The sequence below is a fragment of the Myotis myotis genome, unplaced genomic scaffold (genome assembly GCF_014108235.1).
Source record: "Myotis myotis isolate mMyoMyo1 unplaced genomic scaffold, mMyoMyo1.p scaffold_m19_p_1, whole genome shotgun sequence".
Lineage (NCBI taxonomy): Eukaryota > Metazoa > Chordata > Mammalia > Chiroptera > Vespertilionidae > Myotis > Myotis myotis.
Window position 1 is genome coordinate 67,471,483 of NW_023416313.1, and position 17,498 is coordinate 67,488,980.

The 17,498-nt window shown below is 46.1% G+C and overlaps 1 protein-coding gene across 1 annotated transcript in view; it reads left to right on the forward strand.

Moving 5' to 3' along the window:
* Nucleotides 1-1,114: 1,114 nt before the first annotated feature.
* The window catches only part of PTCHD3 (patched domain containing 3), a 30,699-nt gene continuing 14,315 nt past the window's right edge, over nucleotides 1,115-17,498 (forward strand). The window contains exons 1-3 of the mRNA XM_036313089.1: nucleotides 1,115-1,231; nucleotides 10,754-10,857; nucleotides 15,632-16,862. Of these exons, the coding sequence (XP_036168982.1) occupies nucleotides 1,115-1,231; nucleotides 10,754-10,857; nucleotides 15,632-16,862 (1,452 nt within the window). The remainder of the gene's footprint in view (nucleotides 1,232-10,753; nucleotides 10,858-15,631; nucleotides 16,863-17,498) is intronic.

Below are 17,498 nucleotides of genomic sequence, written 5' to 3' on the forward strand. Positions count from 1 at the left end.
TCTACTCAGACCATAGTTTTGTCAGTTTAAGCACGTAGTATCTTCTGGTAACTATCAAGTATGAACCAAAGAATTACATCAATGGTGAAGACATTTTCTAAAATTGATCACAGCTGCAAGAAACTTATTCATTTATATTCTCTCCAACCTCTCTATCCTGTAATGAAAAAACAACAACAAACTAAGAAGCATAGTGGCTAGAGTCTGTCTTTCCAGCCTGAGGTGGACTGGAACTAATCTGCAGATGGAAGATTCAAAACCAGGCTGCCTGCAACATGGCTCCTAAGGAGCATGGCTAGAAGAATTCAGGTAAAAGGCCACAGGAAAATTATGAGAGAAAACAGACAAGACCAATAAAATGTATCACAAGCATCTGGAATCACAGCCTCCACAAAACCAATTCATGTTAAAGTCGCTTTTGTTTCAGGCATGGATGGAAAGAGAGATAATAAAGAAAACTATCCAATTTATTTTTAAGTCTTATATTGTTTTGTTTCTTTTTAAGGTATGGACGCAAGTACCAAAAGCTAATAGCTACAATTTGGTGGTATTCTGAACAATAGTCATTTTTTAGATTGATGTTGCCCAAAAGGTTAGTTTATTATCCTCCACACCTAGTGTTGTGCATTTAAACAGAGTGGTTGCAAACAGAGGGATGAAATCAGATTAAATACACTCAGTCCCAAGCTTTGAGGAAATGTTAAACTAGTGACCCGGCATGGGAAATCACATGGCCCCACCCACCCGCCCACCGCCCCGCCTTGACACCCTAACCCAGCCGTGGGCAAGCTACGGCCCACGGGCCGGATCCGGCCCGTTTGAAATGAATAAAACTAAAAAAAAAAAAAAAAAGACCGTACCCTTTTATGTAATGATGTTTATTTTGAATTTATATTAGTTCACACAAACACTCCATCCATGCTTTTGTTCCGGCCCTCCGGTCCAGTTTAAGAACCCATTTTGACCTGAGTCAAAAAGTTTGCCCACCCCTGCCCTAACCTCTCCACCCAGAGCTCTAGTGTGCCTGGTCCCGCCCCCACCCTAGGTCCTGCGAGTCGCCTCGGCTGGTCCCGCCTCCTCCGGGCACCTCCCTGCTTCCACCGTCTCCAGAGCAATGCAGCGGCTTCGCCCCACCATGGCACTGGAGGAAAGCATGGAAGCCTCCTGCCTGCTGCAGAGTTTCGAGTGGTGCTTCCTGGAGGTGTGCATGCTGCGCTCCTTCCCCTGGCAGGTGAGCAGTGGGCACACTGAGTGCGAGCGGTGGGTGGCAAAGGACTGGTGAGGGGGACACTATGGGCTCTCACCCGCGCCCTCCCTGCCACGGGATGATCCCGCCTCCTCCGGGCACCTCCCTGCTTCCGCCCCATCTCTGGAGCAATGCGGTGGCTCTGCCCCACTGCACACGCAGCCTCCTGCTGAATAGTCATTATGGCGTGAGAGCGTCATAACCATTAGCATATTAGCTCTTTATTATATAGGATAGGTATGAGCTATTCCTAGATGAAGGAACCAACACAAACAAAATCTTTACAAAACAAAACAAGGCATGGTTTGGGAATTAACTAGTGTAATTTCATTAGATGATATAGTATACAAACAGAATAATGGGAGGGATGAAGAATAGAGAAGATAGGGCTAGAATGGAAAGTCTGGGACCACAATATTTAAGTTGAAGTCTTTGCATTTACATAATAGTCAATGGTAAGCTATGAAATGTTGGTGATCTTGGGAATAATATGAGCGGAGCTGTGATCTAGGAGATTCTTAAACCACTCTTAAATTCTTACATATATACTAGAGGTGAGGTGCATAAAATTCATGCACAGGTAGGGTTCCTGGGCCTACCTTAGCCGGCAATCAGGGACGATCTGCAGGGCAATTGGGGCCCCCACTGGCACCTGACTTGGCTGGCCTGGGGCCTGCAGGCTTGGGGCTGCTCCTGGATTGAACATGTGCCCCCTGGTGGTCAGTGTGCATCATAGTGACAGTCATTCCACCAGTTGTTCCACTGTTTGGTCGATTTGCAAGTTAGGCTTTTATTATATAGGATGAAAAATAAAAACGGCTTCTGACATCATCCTGATCTCTGCCTTGTCTTCCCATTGCACTCTCACCGTGTACATGGCTATGTCCAAGTTTCCTCTTTTTATAAGGACACCGGTTATACTAGATTGGGGCCCTCCCTATTTTAATGCACCTTCATATTAACTAAAATCTAAAACAGCCCTATTTCCAAATAATGTCACATTTTGTGGAATGATAGGATAGGGCTTCAGCATATGAGTTTTTGAGATAAATAACAATGTATAACAGGAATTAAGATCATTTGTTCAAATGATATACACACTCAATCATCCAAGACAAACACAGCCAGGAAAGAAAACCAATCAAATTAGAGAGAGGAACTCTACATATTAAAGTTCTATAGATCCATTTCATTTCAATAATTCACTTATCCATGCACTTAAGAAAACTTATTGACCAATGATGTATAGATACAATCGGGGATAAAGGAGCTCACATGCCATTAGGGACAACCTGACACACGTTTTATAACCTTCATAGACTAATGATTTTTAAAATGCTTGTTCAACATTTATTTAGTGGCAGGGAAAACAAACTGATATCCTATAAATAAAATTACGTACTTTTTCAAAATTATATATTAAACCTGAATTAATGTTTACTTCTTTCCCCATTTTAAAACAAAATCTATTTAAATGTACATTGGTTTCTGAACAATTTGAATCATGTTTATTTTGATAGCTGGTTTCTTTAAAGTTATATCATAATTGACAAATTTCAAGGTGCTCTGACATCTTCACTGAAGAAAAAAACAAAACAGGAAAGTCAATTTCCACAGGTAGAAATTAAACACCTACTTTTATTAGGAAATCTGATTCTTTGTACAAAACACCATCACTTAAATCTTCCAAAAACTATGCATTTTTTAATGTCAAAAGCTATACTCCATCGTTTTCCAAAAAAAGCATTTGAAATATGTTTCAATAAAGGTTATGCATACAAGCAATTCAGGGGACAAGAAGATAACTGCAGGCGGAACATGGAGAAATCAGTGACAGCAACTACGTATGGAATCTCATGCTGCTCCTGTGTAAGCCACAGAAAATGCCTCTCCTCTCATCAAACGGGAACTGCTAATGGATAGGCAAGCAAAAACAAAATTAACTGATCGGAGAAATTTATTGGAAAAACATTTAAGTAGTTAACATATAATAGGCTAATCAAGAATAAAACCCAAAGAAAGTGTTTTATTGCCCTATCGTCCAATGAATTAAGTAATACTAAAATACTTTCATTTCATAGAATCTAATATGTACACTTTCCATTAAAATCTCTAAAATCAGAACATATCTTAACAATTGATGATGAGTCATACTGTAATTTACAGAATTATCTTTCTTTCTCAGAGGTATATAATATGGTGCATCATAGAATTAATATCTTAAATACAATGAATTGTGGCATGTGCTCTAATGATGGTAAATTTAGTAACCTAATGAATATCAATGGGTCAAGCATTGGGTGAAGTATTTAAAGACTTTATTTAATTAGTTTCCTCTATTAGTTATAAACTAAAGACACTGAAAAAAAAGGCACATCCCTAGGGTACTCAGTGCTCTAAGATTCATAAAGTAACCTGGAGTAGCAAGTACATTGAGACTGCTCTAGGCAACTTCCTCAAAAGTGGCATCACACAAAGAATAGTTCTTTCATTTTCCTTTAATGATGGGACAGAGACAACCTTGGTAACCCATCTCTATATTCCAGAGAAGTCTGCTATCAGAGAGTTAGCATCAAGAGATTTTTCTGACATAACTCATAGTCCCTCCCAAGTTTACAGGGTCTTTGCTAGAAGACATCAGTGATAACACTTCAGCTTGATTAGCCTTCAAATTGGGAACTGGGTAGTTTGTACTCAACTTGCATGTACATATGCTATATATCCTATCTAATAAAAGAGAAACATGGTAATTAGCGTACGACCGCTACCCTTCCCATTGGCTAATCAGGGTGATATGCAAATTAACTGCCAGCCAAGATGGCGGCCAGAAGCCAGGCAGCTTAAAGTGAACATGAGGCTTGCTTGCTTCGGAGACGGAGGACTCCAACGTTCCCCGCCTGCCGCTGCTGGTCTCTGAGCTGCAACTCTAAGAAACAATGTTACAAATATAGAAGCTAAACAAAACCCCAGAAACCTGCTTTAGTCTGTCGGGCTTCACCCAGCAGGATCGCAACATTGTTTCAAATACAGAAGGTAAACAAAGGCCAGAAACCTGCTTTCAGCAGCAGAGGCCTAAGAGCTGGAGCCAAGCCTCAAAGCTAAAGCTGGCCCAGAAAGAAAAAAAAAAGGAAAAAAGGAGTGGTTGGGAGCTTCAGTCACTCGCCAGCCTGAAAACAGCCCTCATCCCCTCACCCAGGCTGGCCAGGCACCCCAGTGGGGACCCCCACCCTGATCCAGGACACCCTTCAGGGCAAACCAGCCAGCCCCCACCCATGCACCAGGCCTCTATCCTATATAGTAAAAGGGTAATATGCCTCCCAGCACTGGGATCAGCGGAGCCGAGAGGCCTCCCAGCACCGGGATCAGCGTGACAGGGGGCAGCGCCCAAACCCCCAGATCGCCCTGCAGCTCTGTGTGTGACAGGGGGCGGGACCACAACCTCCCTATGGGCCCTGCTCTGTTCGTGACAGGGGAAGGTGCCCCAACCCCCTGATCGGCCCTGCTCTGTGCCTGATAGGGGGAGCTCCCCAACCCCATGATCGCCCTGCGGTTCTGTGTGTGACAGGGTACAGCGCCCCAACCCCCTGATCGGCACTGCTCTGTGTGTGACGGAGTACAGCCATAACCTCCCCATCGGCCCTGCCCTGAGTGTGACAGGGGGGAGTGCCCCAACCCCCTGATCGGCCCTGCTCTGTGTGTGATGGGGTAGAGCCATAACCTCCCCATTGGTCCTGCCCTGAGTGTGAGAGTGGTGGCGCCCCAACCCCCTGATCGGCCCTGCTCTGTGGGTGATAGAAGGCGGCGCCCCAACCCCACTTCCCCCCATGGGCCCTGCTCTGTGTGTGATGGGGTAGAGCCATAACCTCCCCATCGGCCCTGCCCTGAGTGTGACAGTGGCGGTGCCCCAACCCCCTGATCCACCCTGCTCTGTGTGTGACAGGGGGCGGTGCCCCAACTCCCCTATCGGCCCTACTCTGTGCGTGACAGGGGGGAGCTCCCCAACCCCCTGATCGGCCCTGCTCTGTGCGTGACAGGGGGCAGCGCCCCAACCCCCTGATTCGCCCTGCTCTGTGCGTGACAGGGGGTGGCGCCACAACCTCCCCATCGACCCTGCCTTGAGTGTGACAGGGAGCGGTGCCCCAACCCCCAATCGGCCCTACCCTGAGCATCACTGAGGGTGGCATCGCAACCTCCCAATCCGCCCTGCTCTGTGCATGACAGGGGGCGGCGCCCCAACTCCCCAATCGGCCCTGCTCTGAGCCCAACCAGGGGCTGCACCTAGGGATTGGGTCTGCCCTCTGCCACCCGGGAGCAGGCCTAAGCCAGCAGGTCGTTATCTCCTAAGGGGTCCCAGACTGCGAGAGGGCATAGGCCGGGCTGAGGGACCCCTCCTCCACCCCCCCCCTCCCCAAGTGCACAAATTTTTGTGCACCGGGCCTCTAGTAATATAATAAAAGCCTCATATGCAAATAGACCGAACAGTGGAATGACTGGCAGAATGAGCAGTAGCTATGACACACACTGACCACCAGGGGGCAGATGCTCAATGCAGGAGCTGCCCACAGCCCACAGGCCCAGGCCAGCCAAGATGGGTGCCAGCAGGGGCCCCAACACCCTGCTGGTCACCCCACAGATTGGCCCTGATCGCCGGCCAGGCCTAGGGACTCTACCAATGCACGAATTTCATGCATTGGCCTCTAGTCCTATCTAATAATAGACAAACATGGTAATTAACCGTACCTCCGACACACTTCCCATTGGCTAATCAGGGTGATATGCAAATTAACTGCCAACCAAGATGGCGGCCAGCAGCCAGGCAGCTGAAGCGAACAGGAGGCTTGCTTGCCCTGGCGATGGAGGAAGCCAAGGTTCCTCGCCTGCCGCTGCCGGCCTCTGAGCTTAGGTCTGCTCCCCACTGGCAAGTGGAATCCCCCGAGGGCTTCTGGGCTGCCAGAGGGATGTCTGACTGCGAGCTTAGGCCCAATCCCCCAGGGAGCAGGCCTCAGCCAGCAGATGGTCATCCTCCAAGGGGTTCCAGACTGTGAGAGGGTACAGGCCGGGCTGAGGGACCCTCCACCCCCCCCCCCCCCCGAGTGCACAAATTTTTATGCACGGGTCTCTAGTATATAATACAAGGGTAATGTGCAAATAGACCAAATGGCAGAACGACCAGTCGCTATGACGTGCACTGACCACTAGAGGGCAGACACTCAACCCAGGAGCTTCCCCCAGGCTGCAGGCGCCGATCTTCTGGCCAACCTCTCGGTCCCTTCCCAGAGCCTGTAGGCTCCAATTGCCCGATGGCGAACAGGGAACCAGGGCAGCTGGTGAGTGGGTGGGAATGGCCAACCTCTTGGTTCCTTCCCCCCAGCTGGCAGGCTCCAATTGCCTGATGGTGAATGGGGAACCAGGGGTGGGTGGTGGCAGGGGGCCGGGGCCGGCTGCTGGTAGCTGGGGAAGATGGCCCTGATTGCAGGCCAGGCCTAGGGATCATACCCGTACACAAATTTCGTGCGCCAGGCCTCTAGTCTATAGATATGTAGATACAGATGTGATCTTGGATGTAGGCCAACTATTTGATTTGTGAGTTCAAAAATAAGAAAAGGTATGGCAGCCTTTTCACTTGTCAGTGTCATCATTTTGACTAGACTTCTCTGCAAACACTTCAGAAGTATTAGATGTTTGTAAATGCACATGTTTCTTTCACAGTAACTGTGTAAGTGCCATGGATTTACTTTTGTACATAAAATTCTGAAAGAACACCTGGGACTATTTAACGTCAAGTCATGGAAATACTACAGAATATAAGGAATATTGTGTCACAGTCAGTGGCCCTAATAAGTGATAGCATAAAAATGCACAAAAATGTAAAAAATATTTATATCCAACTCTCCTCATTGATTTTAGCTTTATGCTTTCATATGCTTTGGGGAGTTCAGTGTTTATATTAAATATAAATTCCCATGTTTCTCATGAAAAACATTATAATTGGCTAGCAAAACAAGACAGTATATTTCCTTTCAAAAGCTATTTTGACTCTATAGTACATTCATGAAGTTCTTTGCACTTTCACACTTTAGTTGTTTTGCTTGGAGGTATGAGCATAATCTGTAAATCTTAAAAACAAATACACTGAAGTCTTGAATAAAATGACAGAATTATATTACATGAATGCATTCTATTCTGTCACAAATAAGCGAAAAAAGGATAATTTCCCTATTATTAACATTTGTTATCAGCTACAAAATGGGAAAGAAAAATGCAACTTGTGTTTAAATTTCATTTTCTAAATTGTTAACATAATGGTCATAACATTAAGTTTAAATAGTTGAATTTTCTTTAAAAATAATAGCCTTATGATTTTTAAATAATAAAATATGTCTTCAGTTATTAATTTATGGACACTCTCTTTGTTCCATCCTTATGTGATCCTGACACACAAATAAGCAGAACTGGGGCTTTCTACACAAAAGTTGGGGAAGATAAATGAAGGGAAGTACTGCTCCCTTTATGAGCATGTGATTTTATTTTATTTATTTTATGGAAAAAGCAATAGTAATAACATAAATTTCAATGGACTTCTTAACTAATTTCAAGTATTCACTTATAAACAAATATAACTCCAAAAAAAAAGGTTTCTCAAAACTTTAACTTGATCTTTTATAGTTATTTACATTTATGAAAAAGTAATTCTTCAGACTTGAGGTTGTCTTCTGAATTCCAGGAAGTACAAAGTGTCTCCTGAAACACTTGACTAACTTTTATAAATACTTTTTCCGTAAGTTAGGTCAACTAAATAAATTCATACCTCAAAAGACCTAAGGTTCAGGTAGAAATTTCAAATATATTATTTTAAGTTGTTCCTAAAACTTGCAAAATGAGCTGTTAAAAATTCTTTAAAATATAGGACTTTTGTCATGATGATTAAAAAAAAAAAAGGCACAGAAGAGCCCTGTCTGGGTAGCTCAGTTGTTAGAGCATCATCCTGATACACTAAGGTTGCCAGTTTGATCTCCAGTGAGGGCACAAACAAGAATCAACCGATGAATGCATAAATAAGTGGAACAACAAATCGATATTTCTCTCTCTCTCTCTCTCTCTCTCTCTCTCTCTCTCTCTCTCTTTCTTTCTCTCTCTCTCCCTCTCTGAAGTCAATAACAACATTTAAAAAGCACACAAAATATGTGAAGTCATTACGACTTTTTGTGTGTGTGTGTGTATGTGTTAATCCTCACCCAAGGACATTTTTTCCATTGCTTTTCAGAGAGAGTGGAAAGGAGGGAGGGGGAGAGAGACAGAAGAAAGAGAGAAACATTGATATGAGAGAGACACATGGAATGGTCGCCTCCCACAGAGAGCTGGGGATCAAACCTGCAACCCAGGCAGGTGCCCTTGACTGGGAGTCAAATCCAAAACCATTCAATTCTCAGGTCAACACTCTAACCACTGAGCACCACCAGCAAGGGTGACTTTTTAAAAAATATTTTTTTTATTAATTTCAGAGAGGAAGGGAGAGGGAGAGAGAGATAAAAACATCAATTATGAGAGAAAATCATTAATTGACCACCTCCTACACATCCCCTACAGGGGACCCAGCCCGCAACCTGGGCATGTGCCCTGATAGGGATTCAAACTGTGACCTCCTGGTTCATAAGTTGACGCTCAACCACTGAACCACACTAGTTGGGCAGGTGACTTTTTTTAAAAAGGGAAAACTGGCAATATTTCAAACCCTGGAAGTATAAAAACTCATTCTTGAGAAAATTATAATTTTGACTTAATCTCTCTCTTTTTTCAACTACAATTTCAAATAGAACACTTGTTTTCACTAGCAAACTTATGACTTTCTAACTTATTTCCTGTGCAAAAGTATAATTTTTATTTAATTCCTGGACATTAGTTGTGATTAATTTGATAGCTTAATTTGACAATTCTAAATGAGTAGTTAAACTTAAAAGCAATCAAAGATTTATTTTAGTATATGTAAATTCATGGATTCATCTGATAAGAGCTTTTTCTCCAAAGTGTTCTTTTATCTGCAATATTTTTATCGATTGTGGCTGATCGTGGCCCTCTGTACTCTGGGTGACTTTTACCTAAATAGTGTCAAACAATCAAAAGGAGAGACAAGAACAAAAGGAGAATCTGATCCCATAGCTATTCAACCAAACCCTCCAGCTCTTGATGAATATAAACTTGACTGAAATAGTTTATAAGCATAATCTTGCAGTAGTTAAGACAATCTGTATGGACTGAGAAATCCTGGGATTTAACACAATCACACACATCCACCCTCTGTAAGAGCAAGAGTCTCCATTCAAACCCCACCTCCCAAAGTTAAATATTTATGTGAATCTAGTGACTCATTATAAAAATCTATACAGTGGGGCCTTGACTTACGAGTGTCCCGACTAACGAGTTTTTCGAGATACGGGCTGTCTCTCAGCCGATTTTTTGCTTTGAGATGTGAGATAAATTCGGGTTACGAGCCAGCTTCAGATACCCCACCGCTAGTTGGCGCAGCGAACGTCACAGTGAACGCCACAACATCAGCCCAGCATTATGTGTCTGACTCGTTTACTTTTTGATTTGACATACGAGTAATTTGAATTACGAGCTCCGTCACGGAACGAATTAAACTCGTACATCAAGGCCCCACTGTATACATAAAAGCCTAAGCGACCGTTACAACCAAACAACCAGAATGATTGGAATGACAGGTCAACCAGTCGCTATGACACGCACTGACCACCAGGGGGCAGACGCTCAACACAGGAGCTGCCCTCTGGTGGTCAGTGCACTCCCACAGTGGGAGCACCCGCCACTCAGCTGACAGACCCATCCTGGCGGCCCACCAGTCTGGTGGCAGGCACTCACTCCCTCAGTAGTCCTGCAGGTCCAATCTCAGGGAATGGACCAAGTACCAACAGACCAGCGCCACCAGCAAGATCCCAACAGTGCCACTGGCCTCCTAGAAGTCAGCATTGGGCACCGCGGCTGCTTCCCTGGGACAGATCCGGATCCCTGGCCAGCAAGGGCGTCCCACCACCTGCCCCAATGGCTGATCCCATCCCGCCCCCTCCCTACCCCCACCTATACACGAATTCATGCACCAGGCCTCTAGTATATAATATATTTTTCCAATCTGTCAAAAAATACGTAAATTTTTTATTTACTTACACAGGACAGCTATTGTATTGGCTGTTGTCATTTTTTTTTTTTTTTTTTTTTTTTTTACAATCTAAGGGGAAAGAGGTTAGTGCCTTTGACTAAATAGCCAGGTGCTGCATGTTTAGAAAATTCTTGTGGCACACCTGTTGAAAATTGCTGGCCCAGAGAGGAAGCAAGACAACATGGGATCAAAAGATCTGGGTAAGGTCCGGGCAACAAATGCCTTCACTATGAGATGAATTAGCCGCACTTGTAAGGATTTCAGAATACCTAAGTGAAGCACTTCACATAAAAGAGAAAGATCTCTGCACCATTTGTGACTGTCCTTATTCTTAGGTGCACAGTGTTCCAATGGAGAGCATGGCCTCCAAGTCCCCAAAGGGAATTCTCCACGATATTAGCTCCTCCTGGATGCAATTAAACGTCAGTACTGGCAATAGGTACTGTATGCATGTAGGCGCATGATCTCCTTGCAAAGAAGAAACTTGCACACACAATTTCTAAGAAACTGTGGTGCAGGCAGGTGTATGTTGCTCTCTTCCTTTATAAAAAAGTCTCTGGGAACCCCTGGGATAAGATGGAAATAAGGAAGCGCAGGCTTTTTTCAGACCTTTCTACCTGCTAATTATGCCTATGTTGGTTCTTTCTGTTCTCGGCCCTGGGCTAGCACCCTAGTTTCAGTCAAATGGAATTTGAACCCATTACTTTTTCTGTTTTTATGTGTTTGCTCTTGTTTCTTCATCACCTGAAAATATAGAGCAAGAAATGTGAAAGCACCACGGAGCAGCCACAAAGTTTACAAGGACTCCTGAGTCCTTGCCCGAGTCCTGCCTTCCAGCAGCGGCCGGCGCCCCAGGAAGCGGGGCCAGGAGCGCACCCCTGACCGCGCGCCCAGCCTTCCCGGAGCAAGTCCGCTGGGGCTAAAGGCGTGAGAGCCCCGAGAAAGCACCCCCCTCCCGAGTTGGGCTCTCCCTCCTCCCCTAACCGAGCTCCTTATCAAGTAGCCATCCCCGCCTCCAGGAGCTCGCGAAAGGCGCCGGCCAGGGAGCGCAACGCGTGCCCGCGTCCACACGCCAACGCCCCGGAACCAGAGCGCTGAGTGTGGGACAGGCGCCCGGCGTGCAAGGCGCGCACAGCGGGCTCACGCTCATCCCCACCCCGTCCTCCCCGACGCACCTGGCGCCCGAGCCCCCCACCCGTGACCCTCACCAGGCAACGGCAACTTTCCAGGTGCGCACCTTCTCCCTACCCGCGGCCGCCCCGCGTCTCCCACGTCGCCCCTCCCAGCAGCCCCCAGGGCCTCAGAGCGCAGGTGGGCTCACCCCGGCCCTGCGGTGCGCGGGCGCCCCAAAGCCAGTCCCCGGGTACCAAGAGCTCCGGACAGGAGTTTAGGCGGCGCTCCTGCCGCCAGCTCCTCCCCGGGGGGCCGGTGCGCAGGGGACCTGCCAGGGGGAGGGCAGGGAAAGAGGGAGGAGAAGAGGTGAAGGCGGGGTGGGGTCAGCCCGGGCTTTGGGGTGAGAGGGCAGGAAGCCGGCCTCCCTAATGGTGGGTACCCGCGCGCGCACCCACTCCAGCCCAAAACTTTGCTTCCGAGGCTAGCCCGCGGCGATAGCCGCCATCTGCACCTTATACCCTATATGCTTTGCAGAGGGAGGAAGGTAAGTGCAGAGATAACATGGTTGTAAGCATTTTGTCCCATGTTGCTATTTCTATTTCAGATGTGCGGGGCGGGGGGGGGGGGGGGAGAGAGAAGAAAATGCAGAGAGGTGTTCTTTTCCTTCACCTCTCCAGCCTTGTTTTCACTGCAAGGCGCAAACAGGCGCACCTACTCTGGTTGTGCCCTCCTCTGTCACACCTGTGCCCTTCTGAAAGGTAATGTGACCCGCAGGCAGCTTGGCGACCCCTCTTCCCTGACTCTGAAGCCATTACTTCCATCCAGTTCTCCAGTTCACGTGATGCTGAGCCAAGTTTCAAGGAACGGAAGATACCTTCCTTCAACATCTAAAGGTTCTCTTAAAAAATTTATTTAATTGTTGACACTGTTATAGATGTCCCCAATCCCCCTCCCTCCCTTTATCCACCTCTACCCAGCCCCCCGCCCCCCTCCCTCTGCCCATCACCACACTGTTGTCTGTGTGGATGGGCTATGCAGATATGTTCTTTGGCTAATCTCTTCACCTTCTTTCATCCAGTCCTCCTGCCCCCTGCCCCCCCCCCCCCAGCTGTTCCATACTTCCATGCCTCTGGTTCTGTTTTGTTCCTCAGTTTCTTTTGTTCATTAGATTCCACATATTAATGAGATCATATGGTATTTTCCTTTCTCTGTCTGGCTTATTTTGTTTAGCATAATAATCCCCAGGTCTATCCATGCTGTTGCAAAGAGAGTTCCTTTTTATCAGAAGGTCTTTGGGCAAGGAGTGCTCTTGATCACCCAAGCTCTCCCCCTGGCCTTTCGATTACATGTTTTTTCCTGAGGCTTGCTCTGTGGTTTTCTAAATAAATGTATACCCCACCGCATTATTTGCTGTGCTCCAGAACTGTGAGATTTTATATCTCTCTCCCATTCTCCTACCCCTCCACCCCGAGGAATTTCACTGGCACATTGAGGAGGAACAGGAAGCACAGTGAGGGTCTATTCTTCACTGTGCTGGAGAAGGTTAGAAACCAACTCTCTTGAGTTTTAAGCCGCGTGGTGGCAGTGGGGCTCGTGTAACACGGGTCTGCACCAATAAACACAAAAACACATAAAATGAGGCCCACATAAATATATCGAATAGGGCCCTTAAATTTCGGAGGAGGAAGAAGGCAGTCCTGTTTGCATGCTAACTGGGAAAGAAAAAATAGAGAGAGCTCTTCGTGAATGTGTGCCATTTTCTACAGGCCTTCAACTAGAGGAGATGGAGATGAAGAAGAATTCCCCAGGGAAAGGGAAAATAATTGTCATTGTTAAGTCACTGGAGCAATGAACTAGATATTTATATGCAGTTGAAGAGCACAGAGATAAAACCAGAGATTGCAAAGTCCATGAATTTTATTTGGTCCCGTTTCTTTGGGAAGGGGGCTTTAGGAGGAACTGCAGGTTGGTTGCTAATTAATGGGTCCAAGAATTGGTGTATTGGGTCAAAGCTTGCATTTTTTAAATGAAATAAAATAAAAAATACCATTACACATAGTAAGAGTATGTTCTATCTTTCATAAATAGGTATGTACTGGGACAGCCATGTAATATGTATTTTCCTACTGTTCCTTACGGTAAAAACTTGAAAGCCATGGATGTAGTGCAGGCTGCTGCCCAGGGCCACCCAACTCGTTAGCATTTGAGAGGGAACACAGGTTCCTTCCCAGCGATCCTGTGCTCTGTCAGCAATTCCATGCTGAATTGTAGAGAACAAAGAGGATGTGGAGGAGGAGAAGGAGGAGGAAGAGAAAAGTGACCACTTTTGAGCCCTTTGTTCATTCTTTTAACAAATGTGCTTGTCCAGTTCCTAGGCCTCATGTCTGATGCTGAGATCTGGGAACTCAGGCTGATTAGGCCTCTCACAGTCATGGTCACTAATCCCCTTAGCTTTGGGCCTCCAGATTCTCCTGCTTCCCCCAGGGTAAATGAGACCCCTATTATTTCTTTCTCAACTCCAGCTAAGGCTGAAGTGTTCTCTCCTGATCAGTGACTGCTATTTTTCTCCACCATTTCACACATTGAATTCAACTTTTAATTGCACTGGAAATGCTTCTGAGACAATATTGTCGAAATGATGCTTTTGGCCCAAGCAAACACAGTGTGTTTTATGTGCTACCTGGTAGCATCATCAAGAGCAAGAAGGGCCCTGCAGGCATGGCTTCGTGCTGGAGCGTTGACCTATGAACCAGGAGGTTACTGTTCGATTCCTGGTGAGGGCACATGCAGGCTCAATCCCCAGTGTAGGGGGTTGCAGGAGGCAGCCAATTGGTGATTCTCTCTCATCATTGATGTTCCTATCTCTCTCTCCCTCTCCCTTCCTCTCTAAAATCAATAAATTATATATATATTATTTTTTAAAAGAGCAGGAAGGGGATGAAAAAATACTAATTGAATTTTCATTATGTGTCAGGGACGGGTCTGAGACCTTTTCCATGTGTTACTCATTTAGTATAATTTATGCAGCAGTTTGTATCCCTGAGTCAGTCCTGCTTTGGTCTGTGTCAGCACTGCCCAGGGGCTGGCTTCAGTAGAATTCAGTTTAATTAAATACCTTCCTCCCAGCAGTACCCTCTCTCCCACTCATCCTGCCTTTTAATTCAGGAGACCCTCAAGTCCACGTTGCCTGCCTTTGCTTTCACCACTGCTATCCTCAGAATCCGCTCCAGGCGCAACTCTCTGCTTTCCTCTCCTGTTGCTGACCCTAATCTTTCAACCCCTGATCCCAACTCCAGATTCAAGCCAGTTCCTAGGGAAATGCATCTGTGCCCTCAGATGTCGATACTGACTTCACAGAGAGGGCCAACTCGTGATAATCAAATGTCTAACATCCCTACCATTTTCTAACAGTGTCCACCCATTTTGAATCACTGGCATATATTAAGTGACTGTCATTCTCCCAACAGAAAAAAAATGAGTAGATGTTACTTACCACACAAATTCTCAAACCTTTTCTTCTCTTCTTGACCTTCCACATTTTCCTTACCAAGTGGCAAGAGAACTACTAAAAGCTAAGGGTCTAAAATATGGTAGGGTTTTCCTCAACAGATTAGGGAGTAAAGATAAATTCATATATCAAAACATGCATGAAAAGTAATATAAACAGCCCTAAGGAGACTTCTGTGAGCTGCTGAAAAAGAAGTCCTGATTCCTTAGCTCGCACACACACATACATACACACCACCACTAACCAGTTTACTCTTCCGTCGTAGCATTTAAGAGATTAAGAAAAAACATAGACACAGACAATAGTATAGTGATTACTAGAGGGAAAAAAGGTGGGATGAGGTAGAAGAAGGTAAAGGGGGGATAAAAGGTGATGGAAGGAGACTTGACTTGGGGTGGTGAACACACTATATAATATACAGACAATGTATTATAGAACTGTACACCTGAAACCTATATAATTTTATTAACCAATGTCACCCAATAAGTTCAATTTTTAAAAAATCACTCAGCTCCCTCTCTCTGAGGAGCCACAACTTGAAGCCCCTGGGAGCAGCGCTAAAGTACTGAAGTATTTTTTTCTATTAACGAAGTCCTGAGAGGACACATTTGGGGCTAGTCAGGCTACAAGTCACGTGCTCCCCAGTGGAAGCTCCAGCATCCAGGCAGGAGCAGCCATATTCAGACTTCTTAGAATATCCAGGAAACCGTTGGGAATCCGTTGGGAAACCGTTTGCTGCGGTAGAGATAGGTGCTCACCTAGCAGCTACTAGCCTTTCCTTCATGGAAATGAGTCTCAACACACCTATGGAGCCCGAGTCCACAGAGAAGCAACAACCAGAGTCCCTGCCGAAGCCATTGGGGCCTGGACCAGACTTGGATGAAGGGGCAGATCTGCAGGCAGCACCACTCCCGGCCCAGAAGGCAGAGCTGCTCTTGGAACAGAAACCTGAGCTGGACTGGGCTTCGGGGCAGCATGCAGAGCCACCAGGAGCTATGGAGTCTCAGGAGTCAAGTTCAATGGGGTGGGATTCACCTCTACGACTGTCCTCAACCGAAGTATCTCAGAAGCACCGCTGCCAAACCAACTGCTTGGAGGCTCCGCTCTCCCGGGCCTTCCGATGGTTGGGGTGGGAGGTGGGCTCACACCCCTGGGTCTTCCTGCTGGTGCCCATTCTGCTGACAACTGCTCTGAGCACTGGCTTCATTTACCTGCCCAAGGATGAAGAAGAGGACCTCGAGGAGCAGTACACCCCCGTCAGGAGCCCAGCCAAGGGAGAACGGCGCTTTGTGCAGGGACATTTCACCACTAATGACTCTTTTCACTTCTCCATCTTCAGGATGAGCTCTGAGGTCCAATTCGCTTCCATTCTAGTGGTGTCACACTCTGACACCCTGCTGGAACAAGAATTCTTGTCAGAAGTTAGCAGATTAGACAGTGTGGTGCAGGCTCTGAATGTGACTCAGGAAGATGGGACCCCAATCCTCTTCAGTCAGGTGTGTGCCAAGAACCAGGGCATCTGTGTGCCCTCCAACCCCCTCCTGTTTGCCTGGCAGAATAAGAAGCTTGACCTGAAAAGCATCACCTTCCCCGTCTACATCCAAAACAGCCAGCCTGTCTCCCTGGCGGGCACCCTTGGTGGAACCACCTTAGGCAAGCAGATGGGACCAAACTATTTACTCCTGCAGGCCAAAGCCATGCGGCTGCAATATTACCTGAGAACCCAAGAAAAAGAGAGTAGTGAGCATAGCAAGAGGTGGCTCGTACATTTCCTGGACGAATTTAGCAATATTGAAGAGAGTTTGGCCTTGAAGATGATGCGGGTACGTGGCAGCTGGGGTTGATAGGGAGGCCAGGAGAAAGTGGGAGGGATAAGACGACTTGGTCCAAGGACCATAACCCATAGATAGCAATAGCACTCCCTGAGTGATGGAGTCCTGGATTTGAAGCTGAGCGTGTGCTACTGTATTTGGCACTTAATCCAACTTTCTTGAACACCCAGAAGGATGCCACAAATCGTAGATCCTTGTTAACATTTGGGTGGAAAACACAAATCCTACATCCTCAAGGTAGGTCTGTTCAGTACAGACATTGATCTTCAGGCTTAGTTTTGGGGATTGGTTTTCCAGCCAAATTACGTGGGAATTCTTACTTTTAGTTAGTCTTTGCTGTTTCCAGGAGCCCCCTAAAATTTGTTTGAAGTTCACTGGAATAAAAAGCAACAAACAAAAATACTTCAAGCAAATGTTCCATAGTGTTACTGAAAAAGATAACTAGCTCAGCATTTTTTTTTCAAGTAAATTATATCATAGTGCCAGAAACATGGTAACTGTTCAATAATTCTTGTGCCAGCAAACCTACTAATACTTCTGAATAGCTGGGTGAAAGTGAGACACCCATTGGAAAAAGCCTTTGAATACCAGGCCTTTCTGAAATGATATTTATGCAATTAAAATAGT